The sequence below is a fragment of the Mchenga conophoros genome, linkage group LG9 (genome assembly GCF_057382185.1).
Source record: "Mchenga conophoros isolate Kocher_MC1m ecotype Shallow Benthic linkage group LG9, M_conophoros_male_GT1.1, whole genome shotgun sequence".
Classification (NCBI taxonomy): domain Eukaryota; kingdom Metazoa; phylum Chordata; class Actinopteri; order Cichliformes; family Cichlidae; genus Mchenga; species Mchenga conophoros.
The window spans coordinates 31,629,024-31,651,973 of NC_140534.1; the positions used below are offsets into that span (position 1 = coordinate 31,629,024).

The 22,950-nt window shown below is 41.8% G+C and overlaps 2 protein-coding genes across 4 annotated transcripts in view; both read left to right on the forward strand.

The window, feature by feature from the left end:
• LOC146567608 (uncharacterized) overlaps positions 1-22,132 on the forward strand; it is a 130,843-nt gene extending 108,711 nt beyond the window's left edge. Inside the window, exons 1-4 of one of the 3 annotated variants that reach the window (XM_085287540.1) lie at positions 14,663-14,971; positions 16,663-16,768; positions 17,660-18,238; positions 18,966-22,132. In XM_085287540.1, coding sequence (XP_085143666.1) covers positions 16,751-16,768; positions 17,660-18,238; positions 18,966-19,298 — 930 coding nt within the window. In that variant the 5' untranslated portion in view covers positions 14,663-14,971; positions 16,663-16,750 and the 3' untranslated portion in view covers positions 19,299-22,132. Of the gene's footprint in view, positions 1-14,662; positions 14,972-16,662; positions 16,769-17,659; positions 18,239-18,965 lie in introns of those variants that run through there. The other 2 variants (XM_085287542.1, XM_085287541.1) reach the window with 2 other exon arrangements.
• On the forward strand, positions 1,080-12,051 carry LOC146567613 (CD276 antigen-like). The gene is made up of 6 exons (XM_085287526.1): positions 1,080-1,334; positions 6,276-6,590; positions 6,665-6,931; positions 7,272-7,568; positions 8,612-8,712; positions 9,276-12,051. Exons 1-6 carry the CDS (start codon positions 1,277-1,279, stop codon positions 9,402-9,404), a joined length of 1,167 nt encoding a protein of 388 aa, XP_085143652.1. The 5' UTR covers positions 1,080-1,276; the 3' UTR covers positions 9,405-12,051.
• Positions 22,133-22,950: the final 818 nt, after the last annotated feature.

Here is a 22,950-nt window from a genome sequence, read left to right on the forward strand (position 1 = left end):
CTAACTAACTACTGTAAACTACTGGAACAACTATCTCCTCAAAAATGTTTGTTAAATTAACCAAGCTTATACAGACTGTATATAACTACCAACTCTTGCCAGCTGTGACAATCAGTTATCTATTTTGGCCTCAAGTGTTCCTGACAAACAGCACAGTTTAGGTAAATGGCCTGTATTTGTATAGCGCTTTACACATTCACTCATCCACCCAGTCACACACTGACTGTAAGCTACATTGTAGCCACAGCCGCCCTGGGGCTCACTGACAGAGGCGAGGCTGCCGGACACTGGCGCCACCAGGCCTTCTGACCACCACCAGTAGTCAACGGGTCTTGCCCAAGGATACAACGACAGAGACTGTCCAAGCCAGGGCTCAAACCGGCAACCTTCCGATTACAAGACGAACTGCCAACTCTTGAGCCGCAATCGCCCCAGTAACACAAATGTAATATCCAAACTCACTATGTCATCATTTCAGAGGATTTTTAATTTGATTTATTTTCAGATAAAAGCAAAACTGAATCTGCATTAGCTGTGCCTGTACTGCATTTGACCAGACATGTCAAAAACTGCACTAACTGACATTTTAGTCTTAATATATGAAAGTCATCTATTTTTATGTATGAATGACCGTCGAAATGTTCCTGCTGTCATGAGATAAAATGCTTTCTGAAAGGAAAAACATCTGCAACTAACACCAGCAAGTAAGAGCTTATAACAGATGGCATCGTCATATCCTCTGTGTCTGCGTGTTTGTGTGCGTGCAGAGATCAAGGCGATTGTGGGGTGAAGAGGTTACATTAAAGTGCAGTAAGAAAATCACAGTGGACACAATCTGCACACTGCATATGCAAATCCACATTTCTCCCGATACTGGCATAAATATTTTCTGTTTTATCAGTGCTGTTCAATCAAATATGCAAATAAAATGACCTTTGACCAGGATGCTGTCGTCAGGGGAGAACTACAACAGGAGCAGTCTGCCGCTCCCCGTCAGTCCAATGACCTTCTGCACCGTAATGGCTTGCATGGTTTCAAGAAATCCACGGGACTGCTGGGAGTGCGGGTGATGGGTCATATTTATAGGCCTGGACGTGCTTGTATCCATATGATATATTGTTAACGGAGTTGATTGAAGTCGTTTTTATTGGATACTGGATGGTTACTTTACAGGGCACCTCTTGTGAGAGCTGCGATGCATGCATGGAGAAACGTGAACATTCCTCTTATTTTACTAAAGTTTTGAACGATTTTAAGCTTTAACGCGGAGGGGACGATGAAGCGGTGTCTGCTTGCCCTGTCCCTCCTGAGCTTGTGGACTCTCGCAATGGAAGGTAAGAAATTTCTGCTTGTTTTTGTTTTATGGCCCAGGTCCATTCGCTTTGACTTCGTACACGATCTCTGTCGCCTTTCACAGACAATGCGGGTGGCTCCACTCCGCGGTCTACCGGTTGTCCCGGTAATTTATCCGGTGTCCAGTCTAGGAGTTTTAACACTGCCGGTGTTTCAAATTATCTGACAAAACGAAAAGCTGAAGGAAAGAGAAATGGTTTTTCTACAGCTCATGCAGATGCGTGTCAATGTTATCTGTAAATAATGCAGAGTAACATTAATACATGTAAAAATAAATAAATAAAGGCCATCTGCCTGGATTCATTCCAGCGTGTTTCTGTGGCATAACCTATCAGCTCCCGTGGAAACTCCGGGTTCTCTGCGTACATGGTCACCCTGTCAGCTTTTTGACATTTGCTGCTGATTCTGAAAAAACCGCCCACGTTAACTAATGGTGCTGATAATTTAACCTGAATAACTGCCGCTGGACTCCGTGTCAGCTGCTATCAGAACGGGTTGTTTTTATTCCACTTCTTATGTCTCAGTGTTTCTGGGTGCAAAGAATTCCTTTATGATACGATGAATTGATGATTTTCAGCAGTTCAAAATCACACCTGTGTGTCTGACAGGGTTTCTATGAGACACACTGACTTGATGTTGATGATGAGTATGCCTCAGAGAAAGAAATCCCTTGTTTCTTTTGTCTTCTCCAGCTTCACCACAGAGATGTGTTCTTGTTCTTCTAGTTTTAAAAAATGTTAGTGTGTAAAACTGATGAAGGAAAAAATGCATATTTGAAATAAAATGGTTGAACATATTTTCAGAGGAAGAAGTCATAAATAAACGTTTGAGCGAATTTCTGAAGTCTCGTCATGTTGCAGTATCTCTGTCAGAGAACGAGCTCGTTCAGCTAAAAGCTGTTTTTCCTGAGTTGGACCTTTCAAGTGTTACGGTTTTAAACTTTCAGATTCTGAGGAGTCCTGTAAATTTAAAACGGTGTTTATGCGTCATACAAACTCTCCAACAATCACAAATCTCTTAACCAAAATAACACTTGCTTTTTTCATCGTAACATTTAACACTAAACTGCGTGCAGCAACCCTTTTGTGCGGCTTGTTCTCATAATATTCTGTCGCCAAACCTTTGCGTTGTGAAAGAGTAAGTCTGACAAACACATGCTGCATGTCTCATTTAAACTCTGACAGAAGCTTGTTAACATCTAAATAAGGTTTTGTTGTGGTGCAGAGCATCAGTAAATCTGGCCCATGGGCACAGTTATTTCTGCCATTAACCTAATTAAAAATATATTTGCATTCCCTTTCAGAGCGCCTCAGGGGAACCACAAGATGAAGTGAATATGTAACCTAATGTGATCCCCCCCCCCCCCCCCCCAAGTATTCTCAGTCTCTGACATTGTTAGCCACAAATCAGTCCGTGTCGAGCACAAATGCAGTCCTACAGCTCTTCAACACCGCTCAGATCCATGATGCATAAAACTGTGTCAAAATACGGCAAGTAATTTGATTCTGGAGGATCAGCAGTGTTTTAGATCAATGTCTGAATCTTGCAGTATACAATAAAGAATCCGGGAGCAGCAGTGTGGCTTCATGCTGAGGGAGCACAACAGATGTGATTTTTGCTTTGTGTAGAGAAGGCCAGAAAGACTTGCATTGTGTTTTGTGGATCTAGACAAAGTGTGTAATAGGGTGTTAAGTAAGGAAGTGCAGCACTGCATGAGGAAGTCAGGAGTGACAGAAATGTGAGGCTGGTGTAAGACATGTATGAGGACGGAGAGACAGTGGTTAGGTGTGCAGTAGGCGTGACAGACTGGTTCAAGGTGGGACGTTAGATTATTTTGGTGAAAGAAGAGAGCACAGGCAGGGTGTAGTGAGTAGAGATGAGTGTGAGGAGGGGTGACTTGTGACAGAAAGAGATCTCCCAATGAGATTTTCAGTGAGAGTGATGAGGATGGACAGGATTAGAATCAAGGATATCAGGTAATAGAGGACAAAGCTAGGATAAGATGGAGGCAGGTGAGCTGCTGTGGTGATCCTTAAAGAAAGAGGTCAAAATAAAAAGACAGGTTATTAGATTTCAGTGTATTGATGAGTCAGGATCTGACAGTAAATTATATATTTTATGTATATCTTGTGTAGTTCTGCACACCGTACAAGTGAGCTATGTCAGAGATTTCAGGTTTAGAAGGTGGACTAGTCGTAATAAAGAAGCCCTCAGATATATCGATAACACTAAAGAAAGCCTTCATACATATTTAATGAGGTCAGCTGCACAAAGAGCTTAGTCCTTGGACCAAATTTCCTAGCACTCTGCACCACAGCAAAACTATCTTTAGACGTCTGTCTAACACTAAAAGGCGGAAAGTAATGGTTGATGTTACATCATACAGGTCAGCTGTTACACACAGACTTCAGTTTTCAGGATATCACAGCTGTGCTTTGGATAAATGCCTCAGCAACACAATTTCTAACAGATAAGCTCACCCTTACTAAAAGAAACATATTGATCTTCAGTCTCCTCTGCTTTAGCTTGTATGCCACACTGTTTTCAGAGAAAAGCATGTGCAAAACGCTGCAAGTTTTCAGACTCATTAGTCTGCTCAAATGATTCCCAACAGTTCAGCAACTAAAATGGCAGTTTGCTTACTCGGCAAACCACGGCAGCAGCTTTTTGACACGGTGACACTGACTGTTTCTAAATTAGGTCCTCGCACTGAAGTCAGATAAAACTGAGGCTATTGTATTTCAGAAACACTTTGTCTAACCAGATGCTTACTCTGGATGGCATTATCTTGGCCTCCAGCAAAATTGTTGCAGTCTTTGAGTTCTTTTTGAGGAGAATATGTAATTCATGCGCACATTTAACAAATACATGGGACTCTTTTTCTTGCGTTTGTCAAAGAGAGCAGTCCCACATCTATCTTTAAAGTTACAAACATCCTGTCTTAGAGTAATGCTAAAAACTAGTTTATGCATTTATTACTTCTATGCAGGACTAATTCATTGTCACGTTCTTCTAAAAGTTCATCTGGAATACTGTAGCAAGAGCACTGACAGCGACTAGGAAAAAGAATGCATATTTAGCTTGTTTTCATTGGCTCCCTGTCAATCAGGAATCACATGTAAAATTTCTCCTCACCTATAAGGTCTTGAATCAGGCCCCATCTTATCTTAAAGATCTTATAGTACCATATTACCCAATTAGAGCACTTTGTACTAACACTGCAGGCTTACATGTTGTTCGTTGAGTATCTAAAAGTAGAAGACAGGAGTAGAAGGCTAGTTTGAATCAAGGAGACAGACACTATCTCTGTCTCCTTGATCCTTGATTAAGATTAGCAAAAAGTAAAGTTTTAAGTCTAAAGCATATAGTTGGGGCTGGATCAGGTGACTCCGAATCCTCCCTCAGTTAGGCTGCAATAGGTCCAGGCTGCTAAGACATTACAATGATGCACTGAGTTTTTTTTCTTCACTCTCTTCTCTTTATTCACTGTGTGTTTCTACATCATTTTGCTTTTAAACATTAGTCATTATTAATCCATGGCTCTCTTGCACAGTCTTTGTCCTGTCTTCCTCCATCAGTCACTGCAGATGGCTTCCCATCCCTGAGCCTGGTTCTGCTGGAGGCTTCTTTCTGTTAAAAGGGGAGTTTTTGCTCATGGGGGAGGGTCATCTGATTGTGGAGGTTTTCTCATATAAATAAGACTAAAACTAAATTGAACCCATTTTGTTTCCTCTTTTGACAGTGCAGAGAAAAAGAGGTCTTTAACACTGCCTTCCACCAGAACTACACTTGTGGTTGTGTGTTCACAGATTGTCTTCTATCTTGGATGTAAAAAAAAAAAGTGGTTATTTGAGTTGCTGTTGGTGTCCTATGAGCTCAAAGCAGTCTGGTCGTTTTCCTCTGGCGTCTGGCATCAACAACAACAATGCATTTTCGCCCAGAGACTGTGCACTCACTGATATGTCCTCATTTTCAGACAGGTCTCTGTAAATCCTCGTAATGGCTGTGTGGGAAGATCCCAGTAGATCCGCTCTGTATGAATCACTCAGACCAGCCTGTCTAGCACCTTTCTCCCTGAATGCTGTTGCTCATTTAAAGTAGCCATCATGTGATTTGATTGGCTGAGTAATATTTGCTTCAGGTAATTCAACAGGTGTGCAAAATCACAAAGTGCAAAATGTGTTAGGTTAGTTTAGTTCACTTTACATTTGTTTTTGTTTTGTTTTGTTTTTTTGTTTTATAGCAGAAGAGACAATGAGTTCAGGCTTTTGCCTTTTAAAGAAAGATTTTAAAGAAATGTCTCCCAAACCAGGAAAGGATTTCCTTTGTCAGTGTGAAGATCTGAACATATTTGTGAAATTTTACCAGCAATACTATTAGATTCAGAAAGCTGATTTCATTTAAACGTATTTTCTAATTGGTGTGTTAATTCTGCTTGCAAAATAATACAAAATAGCTTGGATGTTGTTTCTGCATTTTAAATTTGAAGCTACAGACCCTTTTGACGTTGCTCTGCCAGTTTGTCTCATTTAGCACCTTTTTCCTGTAGTTCTACATGTTTTTGTTGCTGTCTGACTGCAATAAGCTATGTTAGCAGTCAGGGATCTCACCTTCTTCAGGCATCCTGGTTGTGCATCCCCTTCAGTTCTTGTACATTATCTGTGTGCCAACCCTCAAGTGCCTTGCACAGAAATGTAAGATTTATTCATCTTCTCCTGTTTAGTTTACTGACGTTTATCAAACTGATTTAGAAAGATGCTTATTTGAAATAAAACGGGCAGATCTATTTTTAGATGAAGTCATAAATAAATGCTTGGTCTCATTTCTTAAGACGCATCATGCCAATATATTTGCTCAGAGCAGAAGCTCTTCTAGCATGCTTTTTCCCCAAATTGAACCTTTCTTGTGTTTGTCTGTTTCAGATACTGAGGAATCCTGTAATTTTATGGAGAGATGCATCTTACCATGCAGTTCCCAGATTGGGAAAGAAATCGTCATCCACTGGTTTAAGACACCAAGAGACCTTCGTGTCCACTCGTACTACCACAGCAAAAACCAGTTTGGACACCAAGACCAGTGCTTCAGAAACAGGACTTCAGTGTTCAAGGACCAGATCTCCAGTGGAAATGCCTCACTCCAGCTGACAAGTGTGGAGGTTCAGGATGAGGGCAGATATAAGTGCCACACCAGCACCATCATGGGAAACCAGGAGTCATTTGTCAACCTAAAAGTAGATGGTATGAGAAAATTGCAGTAAACATCAGCTCATTTATAAAGATTGCTCACTGCTTGTAATCTTCATTTATTTCAGCTCCAGTTAAAGAAGTCAGTCTTGATCAGGTTGAAAACTGGATCAGCTGCCGTTCAGAGGGGATCTACCCTGAACCTCAGCTCTCCTGGTCCACCAGCCCTCCATCCAACATCACCTTCACTAACACCACCACAGTTGAGAGGACTGAGCAGCTGCTTTACAACATCAGCAGTTCTCTGATGCTTTCAGCCGGTGTTTATGACCTGCTCTTTATCTGCACCATCAGCACTCGCAGGAACAGGAGGAGAGCCACTCTGCAGAGACTATGTGAGTATTTCAACCAACTGAGATTCTCAAACTTTGGTGCAGAGCAACTGTAGGTGGATCAGCTACTCAGGCCCAGTACGACATACACACAAGACGTCACTTGTGCTTTCGGTTTAAAATAACAAACTCGAGTATTGCCTGAGAAGAGCTGTGTAGTTAAGGACATGGCATCACTTGTAATAAATTCACTGCGATTATATGCATGCAGATGTTTACCTTGGATACATGTAACTGGGTCTGAATTGTGTGGGAATGTTCGGGTTAAAGTATTGGTGGGGACCCGATTGCTTAGGGCTTCCTTGTAGTTGGAGTATCTACTGTGGTTTTCGTTGTCTTTCAGCTCATATCAGTGGTCCCAGTACTGGTGTAACAATCACCTGCACCTCGCCAAACGCTTCACTCACCAACTTCAGCCTCGTCTGGAAATTCAACCAGACTCAGACCATCGTGAACCAGACTGGGACCAACTTTACCTACTCTGTGTCAGACGAGTGGAGGGAGAAGGTGAAGAATGTGTCCAAGTCAGGCAGTCTCATGCTAAAGGACTTATCTACAAAACAGGAGGGGATGTACACCTGTAAGCTCAGTAATGCTGAGGGGACTCACATTACCCACATCCACCTGAGAATAATCAAAGGTGAGATTAAGTTAACCTAAAAAGTCAGAAAATAAGTGCTGGGGGTTCTTTTTGTTTGTTTGTTTTTGCCTGTCCCGTGTGGTACTTTACCAATCAGAATTGTTGTCTGAAGGCCAGGAAAGATGCCCAACAGATTTAGTTTTTCAAGTGGAGAAAATATGGCAATGTCATATTGGTCCACTTGATTCATCTGTTTTATTATTATTATTATTATTATTATTATTATTATTATTATTATTATTATTTCTTAAGTGAGTTTTTTGGAAGTTCCCACTGCAGGGAAAACCTTTTAATGAAAAGATATCACCTTCAAACTTCTATTTGACTATTAACAATAAAAAAAAAAATTTTTGCATTAATATTAATAGTTTTTTTTGAAATGATAATGTTTCAATATTCAAAATAGGAAATCTGATCATTGATAAAGAGAAATTCAAGATTATTAAAAATAGAGCTGTCTTTCGCAATTCTTTTTGGATTGAACCTCTTTATGCTTCTGAGTATTTCAGTTAAACAATGTAATAGGGCCCTATGAGCATCTCAACCATTCTTTTTTGTGCAGCAAATGTCACATTTTTACTGATATTGTCTGTTCAATCAAAAACAACACTCAACATTTAAGTGCATACATACAAATGTATACAAGCTTTTTAACAAAACTAATTAATGAACAAAGGTAGTTTGTGTCAGGGTCGATAGCAGGGACTCAAGCGCAGAGCAGGTTGACGTTTCCAAAGTTTATTTACAACATCAGTGCAGAATATATACAGTGAAAGGGGAAATCCAGGCAGAGAGGAGGGAGAGAGAATACAAAACGCACAGGGACCATGACCGTTTGAGGGCATTTTACAGTTCTGTTGATTTTAAAATGTCTTCTGCACTGGAAACTGTAGAATATCAACATCATTACTGGATTGTATTTACAAAGTTTTAAAGAAAGAGGAAAAAATATAGAAACTGTATTTTAAATGCGAAGTTTTATACTGGATTTGAACTGGATTCCTTGAGGAATTTATTAGTAGAAATTGACTCTTCTGTTTCAGGATGTCACATTAACCTTGTAGCCATTGTCACAGCTTTGGGGTCTGGAATTGTACTGATCGGCCTATTGACAACTGCTGCAATCTGCAGCACACAGAGAAGGGTAAGAGGCCTGTATTGCACTTTTCATAATTTATTAGCTTGCACCATCGAAACTGAAAAGGTAAAGCTGAATGGGCTGACTGAGTAGTTGGAGTGGGGCTCAAACATAGGACTCGGAAACACAGGTGAATAAAATAAAAAGGTGTCTCTATTAAACTGAAACAAAGTACAATATAACATGAGTAACAAAACGAGGAAAATTAAAACTTCAGCTCAGCAGGGAAAATGTACTTTGATGGAGAACACAACTGTGAGGGACAATGAGACAAAGGAGAGTGAGAAACTTACACAATATTTACACATTAGGTAACTGAGGAGATGGGAAACGCTGAGCTAGTCTGTCTGCATCATTCTGCCATCATGAGGGAAACTTTGCTGTTCATGTTGGAGTTGATGATTATTGAACTACTGTTACTAAACACATTTAAGTTAGATTCACAGAGTGAAAGGTAAATTTCAGCAGTACAACAATGATTGTGACCATGCTATAATCTAACAGCTATTTTATGTTTGTCATTGATTTGTTATTCATTACTGCAGCTCTGCTCCTGTTTGTCGTTGCAGCAACTCAATACCTGTTTTCACTGCAGCGATTTTGCTTCTTTTCATCAGTCAACGCAGAGTGTTACCAACACCAGGACCATGTCTGAGACTGCAAATCCTGAGCCTGAACCTTTGCAGCCAGAGCTATAGTGTCCTTATCCAACTGATCCAGGGGCTCAGTATCCAGAGGTCCCCAAACCAGCTGATCCAGAACCCAGGAGTCTCATGTTCCCTGTGTCAAAAGAACCAAAGACCTGCACTAAGAAGATGATCTCTAGTCATGATGGTGCCACACTGTAAATTTGGCTTTTTCTTCAACCATGTCATGAAAGTCTTACACTTTGGTGTCCTCAGAAGCTCATCTTTGGTTTTTGTAGATGATGAGGTTATGTTGGTTACATCAGGTGGACGCAGCAGAATGATAATTAACATCTCCTCCAGGTCTGAAACTGTGGTCCTCAGCTGGAAAGAGGTGACAAGTCCACTCAGGGTCAAGAACAAGTTGCTGCACCAAGTGGAGAAGTTTAGGTATCTCGGGGTGTTTTTCACTCGTGAGGGCAGCAGGCGATTGTGGACATGGATGAAGTGATGCAGACGCTGCATCTGTCGGTTTAGTGAAGAGAGGGTCAAGCATGAAAGTGAAGTCATGATTCACCTGTCCATCTATGTCCCTACCCTCGCCTATGGTCATAGCTCTGAATAGTGACTCAAAGACGGAGACAAGTAGCATAAATGAACTTTCTCTGAAGGCTGGCTGGCCTCTCCCTTACAGACATGGTGAGGACTTCAGCCATCCGAAAATAATAATAATAATAATAATAATGGATACTTTATTGATCCCCATGGGGAAATTACTTGTTTTTCTCTGCATTTGACCCATTCACTCAGTGAAGCAGTGGGCAGCCCACTAAGCAGGCGCCCAGGGAGCAGTGTGTAGGGACGGTACCTTGCTCAGGGGTACCTCAGGGTAGCCGTTAAGTGGATTCGAGCCGCCGACCTTCCGATCATAGGGCGACCACTTTACCTACTGAGCTATCCCTGCCCCCTGCCCCCCTCTGAGCCCTGAAAGACTCACTGATTTAACGAAGCAGAATATGGATCCATGTCTGTCTAATGTAATATTTTTAAGGCTGTCATGGTTTGCAAATTTAAAGTGGTGGGGTCCAAAGTGATATTTTTTATGGGGCCTCAAATTCCTCGTGGCAGAATATTTGCTGCTTTTCTTATTATTGCAGGGTTGGCAACCAAAGTAAAACTTTCTGGAACAGCGCTGCCCCCTGGTGGGTAAGGTTTTAATTACAAAATAGTTTTTCAGTTATTGAATGAGAAAGAAAGGATGGACACAGTATATCCTGTCATTTCAGTGCTGTTATAAGACATTGTGAGTTTAATTGCATTACACATTAAAACAAGTATCTCTGTGCTTCTAAGGCACTTAATGCATTTCAGCTCCACCAAAGCGCAAACTAAAATGGTAAATGATAAATGGTCTGTATTTGTATAGCTCTTTACTTGGTCCTAAGGACCCCAAAGCGCTTTACACTATACACAATCATCCACCCATTCACACACACATTCACACACTGGTGATGGCAGCTACAGTGTAGCCACAGCCGCCCTGGGGCGCACTGACAGAAGCGAGGCTGCCGGACACTGGCGCCACCGAGCCCTCTGACCACCACCACCAAACTACTGCACAGTTTGCAGCTTTAACAGCAGCCATCTGACAGTAGGGCGCTTCAACTGTGACTAACAGTTTCTTCCTTTAAAGGGAGTTTTTCCTTCCCACTATTGCCATGTACATGCTCATAGCACAACATAGTCCCTAAAATGAAGACATTTATGTGCATAAATCTAGTTGTAGTGGCCTCCTAAGATCCTACATCCTCATATGAGGACTTTACGTTTATTTTCTCACTGCACAAATTATGTATAAAGCAATAAACAACCTACTTCCTGCCAATATTCTAAAAAAAAAAAAAAAAATTCTAAAAAAGAACAGGGATACAAGTTGAAGGGGGAATTAAATTTAAAGCTTCCCTGTATCTGTATAACACTAAAGTGTGTGTGTGTGTGTGTGTGTGTGTGTGTGTGTGTGTGTGTGTGTGTGTGTGTGTGTGTGTGTGTGTGTGTGTGTGTGTGTGTGTGTGAGAGAGAGAGAGAATAAAAATACATGTTAATTACTAAACAGTGGAAAGGGGGTGGGATTAAATGAGTTTATGCTTCTAAGTTGTTTATGATTATTATTGCTTTGTTTTTCTTTTGTTTTGCTTTGTTTGTTTGTCCCTTTCTTCTCTGTTGTCGTACTATTTTAATACGTGTTATACACATGTTCAAAATAAAGAGTCAATGCAAATACATTCTGACTTTTCTGCACAGTATTGTTTATTCTGCTAATATTTTGCTAAATAATGACAAGGACTTTGTTTTATGCTGTAAAATGCAGCTATTGTCTCTATATTGTCCTTCAGACTTTTAGATAGTTGAAGCAAATGTTTATTACCCTTGTTTCTGGAATAAGAAAATAATTATAATGAAGGTATTAATTCTTTAATGACACTGAAAATTATGTTTTGGTTACTTTGGTATCTAATTTTTATCGTCTCTATTTTAGTATAATCTCTGTTATTTTTTCCTGTGTATTTGGATGTTCGCCTATGTGAGTGTGTTTATGCAGCTCCATTGATTATTTTGCTGTTGTTATTGGCCAGGATATCCTTGTAAGAAAGTCTCATGTACACGCATTGTTACTTGCAGTGTTTTAATTTAAAGCCGTAAGATCTCTCCATACGCTCCCCTTTACTACGGAAGCGTAGAGCTGCCACCCAGGCAAAAGAAAAATACAAGTGTATCACGTTATAACGTGAAAAGTTTATTGTTCTAACAATATATCATCATGTTTGTACAATATACTTTTCACGTTTGAACAACATAATATCACGTTATTACAATATACATAATTATCAGGACACTGACAATCGTGTCGCATTGGACAGTTACACCTCCACTGTCTTGGACTACATCTGTTTCTGTGTGGACAATGTAACAACTTGGAAACGATTCCGTGTGTTCCCTAATAATCCACCCTGGATGACACACGGAGTTCAACAACTTATTCGAACGAGGAACAACGCTTTCAAAACCGGGGACCAGGAGGCATACAGTGCTGCCAGGGCCAACCTGAGAAGAGGCATCAAGACTGCCAAGCAGCAGCACAGGAGGCGTATCGAGGCCAGGTTTGAGAACAACACAAACCCAAGGCAGGTCTGGGAGGGCATCAGGGCTATCACGGACTACAAAAGAAGAACACCATCACCCTCAGCCGACAGTTCTACTCTGGCTGAGGATCTAAATCTCTTTTATGCCCGTTTTGACAGGGAGAACACCGACCCTGTCCTGTCCCCTCTCCCCTCAACCGACCCTGCTCCGGTCCTGAGCACTCATGAGCTGAGGCGTGTGTTCCGGAGCATTAACACCAGGAAGGCGGCCGGGCCAGATGGAGTGCTGGGCCGGGTGCTAAAAGACTGTGCTGCGGACCTGGCGGACGTCTTCACCTCTATATATAACACCTCGTTGTCCTGTTCACTGGTACCATCCTGTTTCAAAGCAGCAACCATCGTTCCCATCCCAAAACAGTCAAATGTCACATGTCTGAACGATTTCAGACCTGTGGCACTCACTCCCATTCCCGCCAAATGCCTGGAGAGACTGGTCATTAAACACATCAGAGCTGCTTTTCCACCATCCCTGGACTCGCACCAGTTTGCATACAGGGAGAACCGGTCAACCGAGGATGCGATCGCCACAGTGCTGCACACATTACTGAAGCACTTGGAACACAGGAACACCTATGCACGGCTCCTCTTTGTAGACTACAGCTCGGCTTTTAATACCATCCGGCCATACAAACTCCGTCCCAAACTCCACCAACTGGGACTTAACTCCTCTCTGTGCAACTGGATTGTGGACTTCCTCACTAACCGTAGACAGAGTGTCAGAGTGGGTAAGAACACCTCCTCCACCCTTGTGGTCAACACCGGTGCCCCTCAGGGGTGTGTTCTGAGCCCTCTGCTATACACTCTCTTCACCCATGACTGTATTTCCTCCTGCGCGTCCAATCTCATTGTTAAGTTTGCAGATGACACTACAGTGCTCGGACTTATATCCAACAATGATGAGACAAACTATAGGACAGAGGTGCAACAACTAGAGTCATGGTGCCACGACAATAACTTGGTCTTAAACACCAAAAAGACCAAGGAGATCATTGTAGATTTCCGGAAGAGGGGTCATAACAACCATCTGCCTCTCTTCATTGGCAGTGAGGCGGTGGAGAGGGTGAGCAGTTTTAAATTCTTGGGGGTAACTGTGACCGAGGACCTGTGCTGGGGCAACCATATCACCTCAGTTGTACGGAAGGCCCAACAGCGCCTCTACTACCTGAGGAGACTGCGGAGCGCACACATTCCCAGATCTCTGATGTTGAACTTCTACAACTGTGCCATCAGCAGCGTTCTGACGTATGGATTTCTAGTGTGGTTCCCCAGCTGCACCAAGGCCGATCAGCAAGCACTCCAGCGGGTGGTGAAAGAAGCTGGCAGAATTATTGGAACAAGTCTGCCAGAGATCAGTAATATCTTCCCCACTCGCTGTCTGAGGAGGGTGCACAGTATCCTGCGGGACCAACATCACCCTGCGCGCCACCTTTTCCATCTGCTGCCCTCAGGGAGAAGGTACAGGTCTATACAGGCCAGAACATCCAGACTGGCCAACAGCCTGTATCCACAGGCTGTGAGGCTCCTGAACTCTCTGCCCCCCTCTCACGGACAATAACCATATCCAACTTCTTAATAGCAATGAACTGGTCTGCATTGGTGCATCATATCTTTATTCTCTTCCCCCTCCTGCCCCCCCCCCCCCTCTTTCTTAAATAGATAACTATCATATCTGATATCATATCTCACAGTACAATAATATTGAATGGGTTGCATTGTTGTATTTTGTCATGTTTCTCAGGTCTTTGTCTGAATTTCTACGAACATTATTGCTAAGGATTGTCTTATTGCATTGGAGTCACACTGGGTTAAATATGTACACTTGGGTTTTAAGGGGTATTTATTATTTTCTTCTTTTTTTTGGGTTGTATGGAAGCCCCAAACGCAATTTCATTGTTCTTGACAATGACAATAAATAAATAAATACTAAAATACTAAATACTAAATTGTACAAACGTGATGGTATATTGTTAGAACAATAAACTTTTCACGTTATAACGTGATACACTTGTGTTTTTCTTTTGCCTGGGTGGCAGCTCTACGCTTCCGTACATTTCTCACTCTCGGCAACTCACGTTTTGTTTTTTTTAAAGGAAGCCTAGTCACGTGACCGCGCAGCAACAAACCAATGTGGAGCAGGAAGAAGGGGGCGGAGCAAAGTGTCGCTGCAGGAGGGGAAGTGTTTGCACTGACAGAGCAGCTTTTTCTTGAAACGGGGGCAAAGTACTGAACCTAGAGGAAAGAAATTATAAAAAACGTCGATTCAATATCATACCTACGTTAACGTCTACATTTGGATCGATCCTCTTACCCTTGTCTCCTGGATCGTAGCCGAGATCAGCGTGAACCACGTGGGTCTCTGCTCCCTGATCTGTTTCCTGTGTTTGGAAAGAGTTGCAGCTTCATCGCGGAGTTTCTCTCGGTTTGTGGGCTCATCTAAAGGTAAGCACCGAGCTAACTTTACTGTGAGTTCAGTTCATGTTGAGTTTAGCTCCTGAATGAGGTCTTCTGCTGCTCTCCTCGGTGTCTGTTCACAGTTTATTGTGAACACGTTGAGAGAAGAGTGAGAGAGTGTTTGGAGAAAAACACCAACTAACCATTAGCTCAGCATGCTGGGAGAAGTTGGAGCAGAAAAGTATTTTCATTGTCCCTGCAGCTGTTTTTCTGCCTGCACCAAACCTCTACAGCCTCATTTCTATTTGAAGTGATAACAGGAAATGGATGAGAGCGATCTGCTGCAGTATCAGGGTCACAATAAACTTTATTGTCCAGCTGCTGTGGATGAACACATGAGAGGAAGTGAACTCCTACAAAGTCTCATTTTAATGAGTGTGGCTGCTGTAAAGTGATGCACAGGAAGATGTTAACAAAAACTAATGAAACAGAGATGAAAGTAAACAGTGTTCATATTTGAAAGCACAGAGAATAAAATATATTGTGGTGGTTAATGTGCAACTCTTGGTGATTTGGAGAAATCATGTTTTTAATCACGTTGTGGATTGAATTTTTATTTTATTTTATCTACAGAAGTTTTTCCCACCTGTGATCGTTCAGATTGATTTGTTGGGTTGACTTGAATCATGTGAAGGTTTAAAGCTGCACTTCCCCCAAAAAGAATAAAGTATAATCAAGAAAAATGTAATAATGTCTTCCTGTGTCAAACACAGCTGCAGTCAAAGCAGGAAGGAAAGCACTGAAACCACTGATCAAAGCTCATTAATCAAAGACTGCTGATCAATGGCCATGAGTACCATTCCCGCTGCAAGTGATCAGTGGTTGTTGATCAATGATCATGAGAATTTGCATATTAATGCTCAATAACTGACCTCCCAGCCCATTGTTCCTTCAGTGGTGCTCGTTTCAGTCATTATGCAAATGCACTGTTGAAGATTGAGGAAACCTGCAGTCGGCTGAGACTGAAGAAGTCACTTGGATGAGTGATGAAACGTTTCTCCCACAAAAAGCTACGTCCAGATGAACAGAATCAAAGTTTGGGGAATGGTGGAGTTTGGAGAGCGGCACCATGGGGGCTGGAGAGACTTGTGAAGTGGTGATCAGGTGTGGGCCTCTGTTATTATGAATGGTGGGGGTGGTGGGTGGAACTGGGGGGCTGAAGGAGTTGAAAGTGTGGGGTGGGGGAGTAACAGGTCTGTCCCTGTTTGTGGAAACCACAGGAGGAGCTGTTCAGGCTGTTGCTGGGTGTGAATTGTTGATGGAGTCTTTAAACTTGTAGTTGCTGTTTTCCAGACTGAAGCAGAGTCGTTAGCTGAAAACTGGTTTTAGAGGTTCATTCAGGACACCTTCTCAGGCTCTTACAGCCTTACCTGTATCATAACAAAGTGTATAAACCCCAATCCACCTTTAACATGGTCCTTCTCCCAAACCTTCAAATAGGACTTTCTGGCCCTGTCATAGTAAAGGGCTGCTTAGAATATTAGAGCCAATGTCACAAAGTTCCTCCTGAAGTATAAGTGAGTGAGAGAGTTTCCTCACTTTGCAGCACAACACGTCTCACAAGATTTCTACAAGCAATCAGAGTGAAATTTGTACTTTGTGTTGTCAGATGAACATATGAGACACTTTGACTCTTCAGTGCAGTGTGGAGCCTAACAAAGATCTGTTTTGTGTCCCAGCTGATCAGCAGGAGGAGAAGAGTCTGACGGAGCAGCAGAGGAACATTTTCAGCCATCTGGACTCAGCTGAGTCACTACAGAGGAAACGATGAGCTCAACACAGGAGGTGAGGAAAATATCACAGTTTCACCAAATAATCAGTCACGTCTAAAACTCTCATCCTCCCATTTACATATATATATGTATATGTATGTATGTATTTATGTATGTGTGTGTGTGTGTGTGTGTGTATGTGTATGTGTATGTATGTATATGTATATATATGTGGAGTGCCCACTCCGGGTCGGGGACGAGTTTCTGCCCCAAGTGGAGGAGTTCAAGTATCTCGGGGTCTTGTTCGCGAGTGATGGGAGAAGGGAGCCGGAGATCGACAGACGGATTGGGGCTGCAGTAATGCGGACGCTGCACCGGTCCGTCGTGGTGAAGAGGGAGCTGAGTGTAAAAGCGAAGCTCTCAATTTACCGGTCGATCTACGTCCCTACCCTCACCTATGGCCACGAGCTGTGGGTAGTGACCGAAAGAACGAGATCGCGGATACAAGCGGCAGAAATGAGCTTCCTCCGAAGGGTGGCTGGCCTCTCCCTTAGAGATAGGGTGAGAAGTTCGGCCATCCGGGAGGGGCTCAGAGTAGAGCAGCTGCTGCTCCACATCAAAAGGAGCCAGCTGAGGTGGTTCGGGCATCTGACAAGGATGCCCCCTGGGCGCCTCCTGGGTGAGGTGTTCCAGGCATGTCCCACCGAGAGGAGGCCCCGGGGCAGACCCAGGACACGCTGGAGAGATTATATCTCTTGGCTGGCCTGGGAACGCCTTGGTATTCCCCCGGATAAGCTGGAGGAGGTGGCTGGGCAGAGGGAGGTCTGGGCCTCTTTGCTTAGGCTGCTGCCCCCGCGACCCGGCCTCGGATAAAGCGGATGAAGATGGATGTGTGTGTGTGTGTGTGTGTGTGTGTGTGTGTATACATATATAACTGCATCTGTTTGTATCTCTGTCACTGCAGGACCACCATGGAGCGAGAAGTCAGCGCTCTCAGGAGGCCGACAAACCTCACAGAAGAAAGGGAGAGAAAAAACACACCTGTGACGAGTGTGGGAAGAAGTTTACTCTGAAGGAGTCACTAAAACGTCATCAGGTCATCCACACTGGAGAAAAACCGTTCAGCTGTGACTTGTGTGGAAAGTCTTTTTCCTGGAAGGATTCCCTAAAAACACACAAACTCATCCACAGTGGAGTTAAAGCGTACAGCTGTGATCAGTGTGGCAGAGCTTTTACTCACAGTAGCAACTTAAAGGCTCATCTATTTACCCACTCTGGAATTAAGGCATACAGCTGTGACATCTGTGAAAAAACCTTCAGTCGGATAGAGGACCGAAATAGTCACCTACGCATTCACACCAGACATGATTTATACTGCTGTGATCAGTGTGGCAAACAGTTTATAACAGGCCCACAGTTACTACAACATATGTTTACCCACACTGAGGAGAAACCTTTGACGACTTTTAAATCTCCACATCACCCGAGAGAACACCAACAGATCCACACCAGAAAGAGACTCTACAAGTGCAGTTACTGTGAGGTATGTATTTATATTTGTATTTTGTCATTTTAGCCTGACTGTTTGGAACAACTCTGCTCATTAAACTGTGTTAGCATGTTAGCAATTCTACTGCAGGGAAAAGCAGCTCTGAGTCATTATTCAGATTTTTATTTCAGTTATGATTTTTGTTTACACAGTAAAAGTGCTGAAAATTGATATGATGTTGTTATTTAATGTTAAGGCAGTTTCCTGGTATATCATGATATTGTTATTATTTCTGCATAAATGGCCTTTTGTATACAGTAGTTCAGTCCTCTGTCAGGAGTACGTGGAAGAAAATAAAACACGAAAATAAGTACAAAACCAAACCATTCGGTAATCTTCTCTTATGGTTAACAAAGTTGTGTCATTACGTAATGGTATTGTAGTATTGTAGCTGTAGTATCAATGCTTATTTATAACTTTAGTGCTTGTAGACAATAGTATTACTGCAGTGTTACATTAGTAGTTTACCGCTGTGTTGGTACCCTGCAAATATTAGCATAGTAGTTCTTTCATGTAACTCAGATGTTACTGTAACATGAAATAAGTATTACTGTAGTATTATGATGGTAGTATTGTAGTTATTGCAGCCCAGTAAACTGAGTTTTTTAACTGAAACAGTAAAATGTAATTGGACGTCTGCAGAGATGCTCTTTATTTCAGGCGACGTTCAGGATAAAAATGTTGAAGGACTGACTTACACTGTCTTTGTGTCTTTGTTTAGAAGCAGAGCGACACAGATGGATCCAGTTCTCAACCCTGTCATTACTGTGGTCGTGGGGAAGAGTTTCGTTGTGATCTTTGTGGAATAACTTTCAGTCGAAAACACACCCTAAAAGTACATCAACGTAAACACACTGGAGACAAACTGAAATATTGCAAAGAATGTGGGAGAAGCTTCCCCACATCAGGTAGATTAAAAGAACATGAACTGATTCACAGTGAGGTTAAAAAGCACCTCTGTGATCAGTGTGGGTCATCCTTCATCAGTGCCAGTGACCTTAAAAAACACAAACGAGTCCACACAGGAGAGAAACCATACAAGTGCAGACACTGACAAAAGCTTCTCACAATCATGCAGTCGTATCTATCATGAACGTTCACACGTGGAAGGAAACTACAGCTGTGACCAGTGTGACAAGAGCTTCAGGAATCTCAGTTCATACACCACACACAAACAATCTCACGTTACTAATAAACTGTTTCACTGTTACCAATGTGCCAAAACATTCACTAAATTATCTGCTCTGTGCAAACATCAGCGTGATCACTCAGGGCTGAAATCACTCCCATCACAGTGAATCTGCAGAGACAGAAAGATCCTCTACTGGTTTCAGGGTCAGACTTAAAACCCTTGAGATCAGGCTCCACAGAGTTCAGATGTAAAAATGTGATGAGGCAGCTGTGAATGAACATGTTCGTCTTGTGTACTGAGAAAAATTAAACAGGTGATGAGTAGATAAACATGTTAAACTGTGTTATAGACAGGGATGCACCTAGCTGCTACTCAGGTGCGTATGTGTGTCAAAAATTACAAATGCGTAATGACACTTATGTTACCAAGCGCCTTTGCATACTCGACCAACTCATTCAAACTGACACGTGTTGCTGCAGCTTCTTTGGTGTTTCGCCACCACCTAAGAAACACCAACCTGAGCCACAGTCGAAGAAAATACTTTGGGGGATGCTTTTTCATTGATCTGTGGACATCACAGAAGTCGAGCAGGAAATCATTTACATTGTGTCTGTGTCCAGCAAAGGAGAGTTTAACCCTGACTTTCTTGGACTGATTGAACTGGGTGCTGACCGCACCGCGTAGGGATGGACTTGTGAGACTTCTTGAGGACACAGGCTTGGAGGACTGGACAACAAAGTTGGTCGCTGCGTGCACAAACGAGGCTGCTGTTAACGTGGGTGTCTTCAATGGCGTTGTGCCAAAAATCCGGCAACTTGCTACAGTTGGAGACTCCCTTGTGCACATTCTGTGCACAGCACACACACTGGGAGATTTCTTAAATTCAGTTGATCACAAGGATCCTTACTGTGAGACGTTTAATCGCTGTGTGGTCAAGCTGATGCAGTTTTATTTGCAAAAAAAGTGGAGCAAAAAAAATAAATGCTACACTGAAGAAGCTGTGTGAAGAAAATGGGATCCCCTTTGTAAAACTGGGTAAGTCTCATAATACATGGAGGCATGAAGACCACCTGCCAGCCATTATAATGTAACTGGCTACACGTGATAACAGTGACTTGTAGCATATCTGAAAAAGATCGTTTTCAATGCGTACTAAAAACCGTCCTGGGACTCACCTGAGTAGCTCACTAAAAAAGTTATGTGCACCCCTGGTTAGAGTCTGACAGCTGCTGGTAAGAATGACCTGCAGTAACGCTCCTTCCTACACTGTGGGTGTAAAAGTACTGCTGAACGAGCTGCTCAGTGCTTGTACCGTCTCATGCAGAGGTGGGAGGTGTTGTCCATGATGGATGTGAGCTTAGACCAGCGGTCCATCATTTGTTTCGTACCAGGTCGCGAGAGTTGAGGCTCAAGTATGAAATTTATGGTTTTCAGGGTTTTTATCGTTAACTCGGTTTCCCTGCGACTTCTCCCGTGTGTTATGAATAGATTTTAAATATTTACATGTTACCATAGCGACCAGAGAGCATTCATGGGCAGAGAGGAGGATGTTACTCTCAATGTTGTTGGCACATTTTCAGGAGGAGGCTGCTAATAAAGTTACACAATTACATAGTGAATACAGGTTTATTATTATATTTACAAAATATCGCAGTTTTTGTCTTGGGCATATCATTTTATTCTGTTGTATTTATCTGCAACACCTTAAATGCCGGTCTGGGAAAATATGCTTTGACATTAAACTGGTCTGTGGTGCAAAAAAGGTTGGGGACCGCTTGCTTAATACATGATAGACACCAAATACACAACAAACTCAAAACGCTGGGTCAAATGACCCAGAACAATGACAAGGACATCTATATTGTCTATATCTATACATAGTGTTGCAATGCTACGAAGGAACTGCAGTGTTTGGAGGAGTTAAACATGCCAGCTAACATTAAAATTCTGATTCAAAAGTTTCCATTTAAACTGAGAGAAAAATGAAATAGGATCTTCAAGAGGACTGGCCAAAGAGCATGTTTCCCAGATTTTGGATAACAAATGGAGTTTCAGCTGTGCAAAGGGTCATAGCAAAATGTTTATTCTGTAAACTGTATGGAGGAAAACCCAGCCAACAGTACAGCGTAGTATTGTAAAACGGTATGTAGTAGTGCTCACTTGCATGACAAGCAGAGCCGTGCACCTTGAAGGGATTACTTTTTAGATACTGACCCATGTTTAATGCAACATCACAAAGTTATTGCTTGTCATGAAGTGAAAACCAGCTCTCCCTCCAGGACTATTTGACAGAAAAGAAGGTGGGAACAAATCCAGTACATTACAGACCTCTAAGGAAACTGTGGATTTGAGAATATTTACCATTGCTACAAGAATGACAGAAATGGATAAAAAGAAAAAGTTGTTTTGTGCCTGGAGATGTTGTCATGGTTAGATCCCAATGTAAAAACCTCGAAGGTCTTGGGTATTCTGAAAAATCATAACAACCTTTGCAGATAAGAAAGGTCTGGTACGTGTAGTTCATCTTCACACAAAAACAAACGTGATTGAAAAACCTGTAACAAAAATTACTTTTGTTATGTGAAGCTACAAACTGATGAACTAGGTTACTGGTAGAAGGATGTATGAATGAAACATGGTCTGCCCTCTTATGCATATTGTATGAATGTATCATGACTTATTATGGCTCCTTTAAGTTAAAAACCACTCCTGCATGTTTTAGTAATAAAATCTTTGATCAGTTTCATAAATTGTAACACTGCTTATTAGTGTGAATGCTTGAAAAGCATTCACAGTATTGTTCTTCTAATCTTTATTAGTGTGAATGCTTGAAAAGCATTCACAGTATTGTTCTTCTAATCTTTATTCTATTTTATTTATTAGTGTGAATGCTTGAAAAGCATTCACAGTATTGTTATTCTAATCTTTATTATTAGTGTGAATGCTTGAAAAGCATTCACAGTATTGTTATTCGAATCTTTATTATTATTATTATTATTATATTTTATCTATTCCGTACGTTTTTTGTAATCCTACTCCTTCAAAACCGTTCAACTTAGAAAAACCATTCAAACACCGTTAGATTCCTATTCTTTTGGACAACACTGCTTCTATTTTTCATATTTTTAACATTTATATTTTTGATTTTATTCAACTTTATTCAACAAAAATTTATAATGTATTTCAATGGGGAGACCCTTCAAATCCTCATTCAACTTACTCATTTTTAAACTCTTACTACTTCCACATACGTTGACATAGAGCCACCATTCAAACTTTAAAACGAAGACAAGACATTCAACTATTCAACTTGTATTTATCTTTTCAATATCTATTATACTTTTTCTTCAGTTCCAGTTTAAGTTTCATGATGTTTTTTCACCCGTTTCAGAGTTTATAATGGGTGTGTATGGGACGGAATGTTGGGGCTAGAGTGAGACAGCTCAACTGCTAGAGTGAGAGGAGCAAAAAAATTAATCTTAAAATCTTTTTTAAAACTGCTGCTGTGTCCACAGCGTTTGCTCTACAGGTATGATTTTACCCTCAAAACGTAGCCATGGCTGTCCTCTTTCAT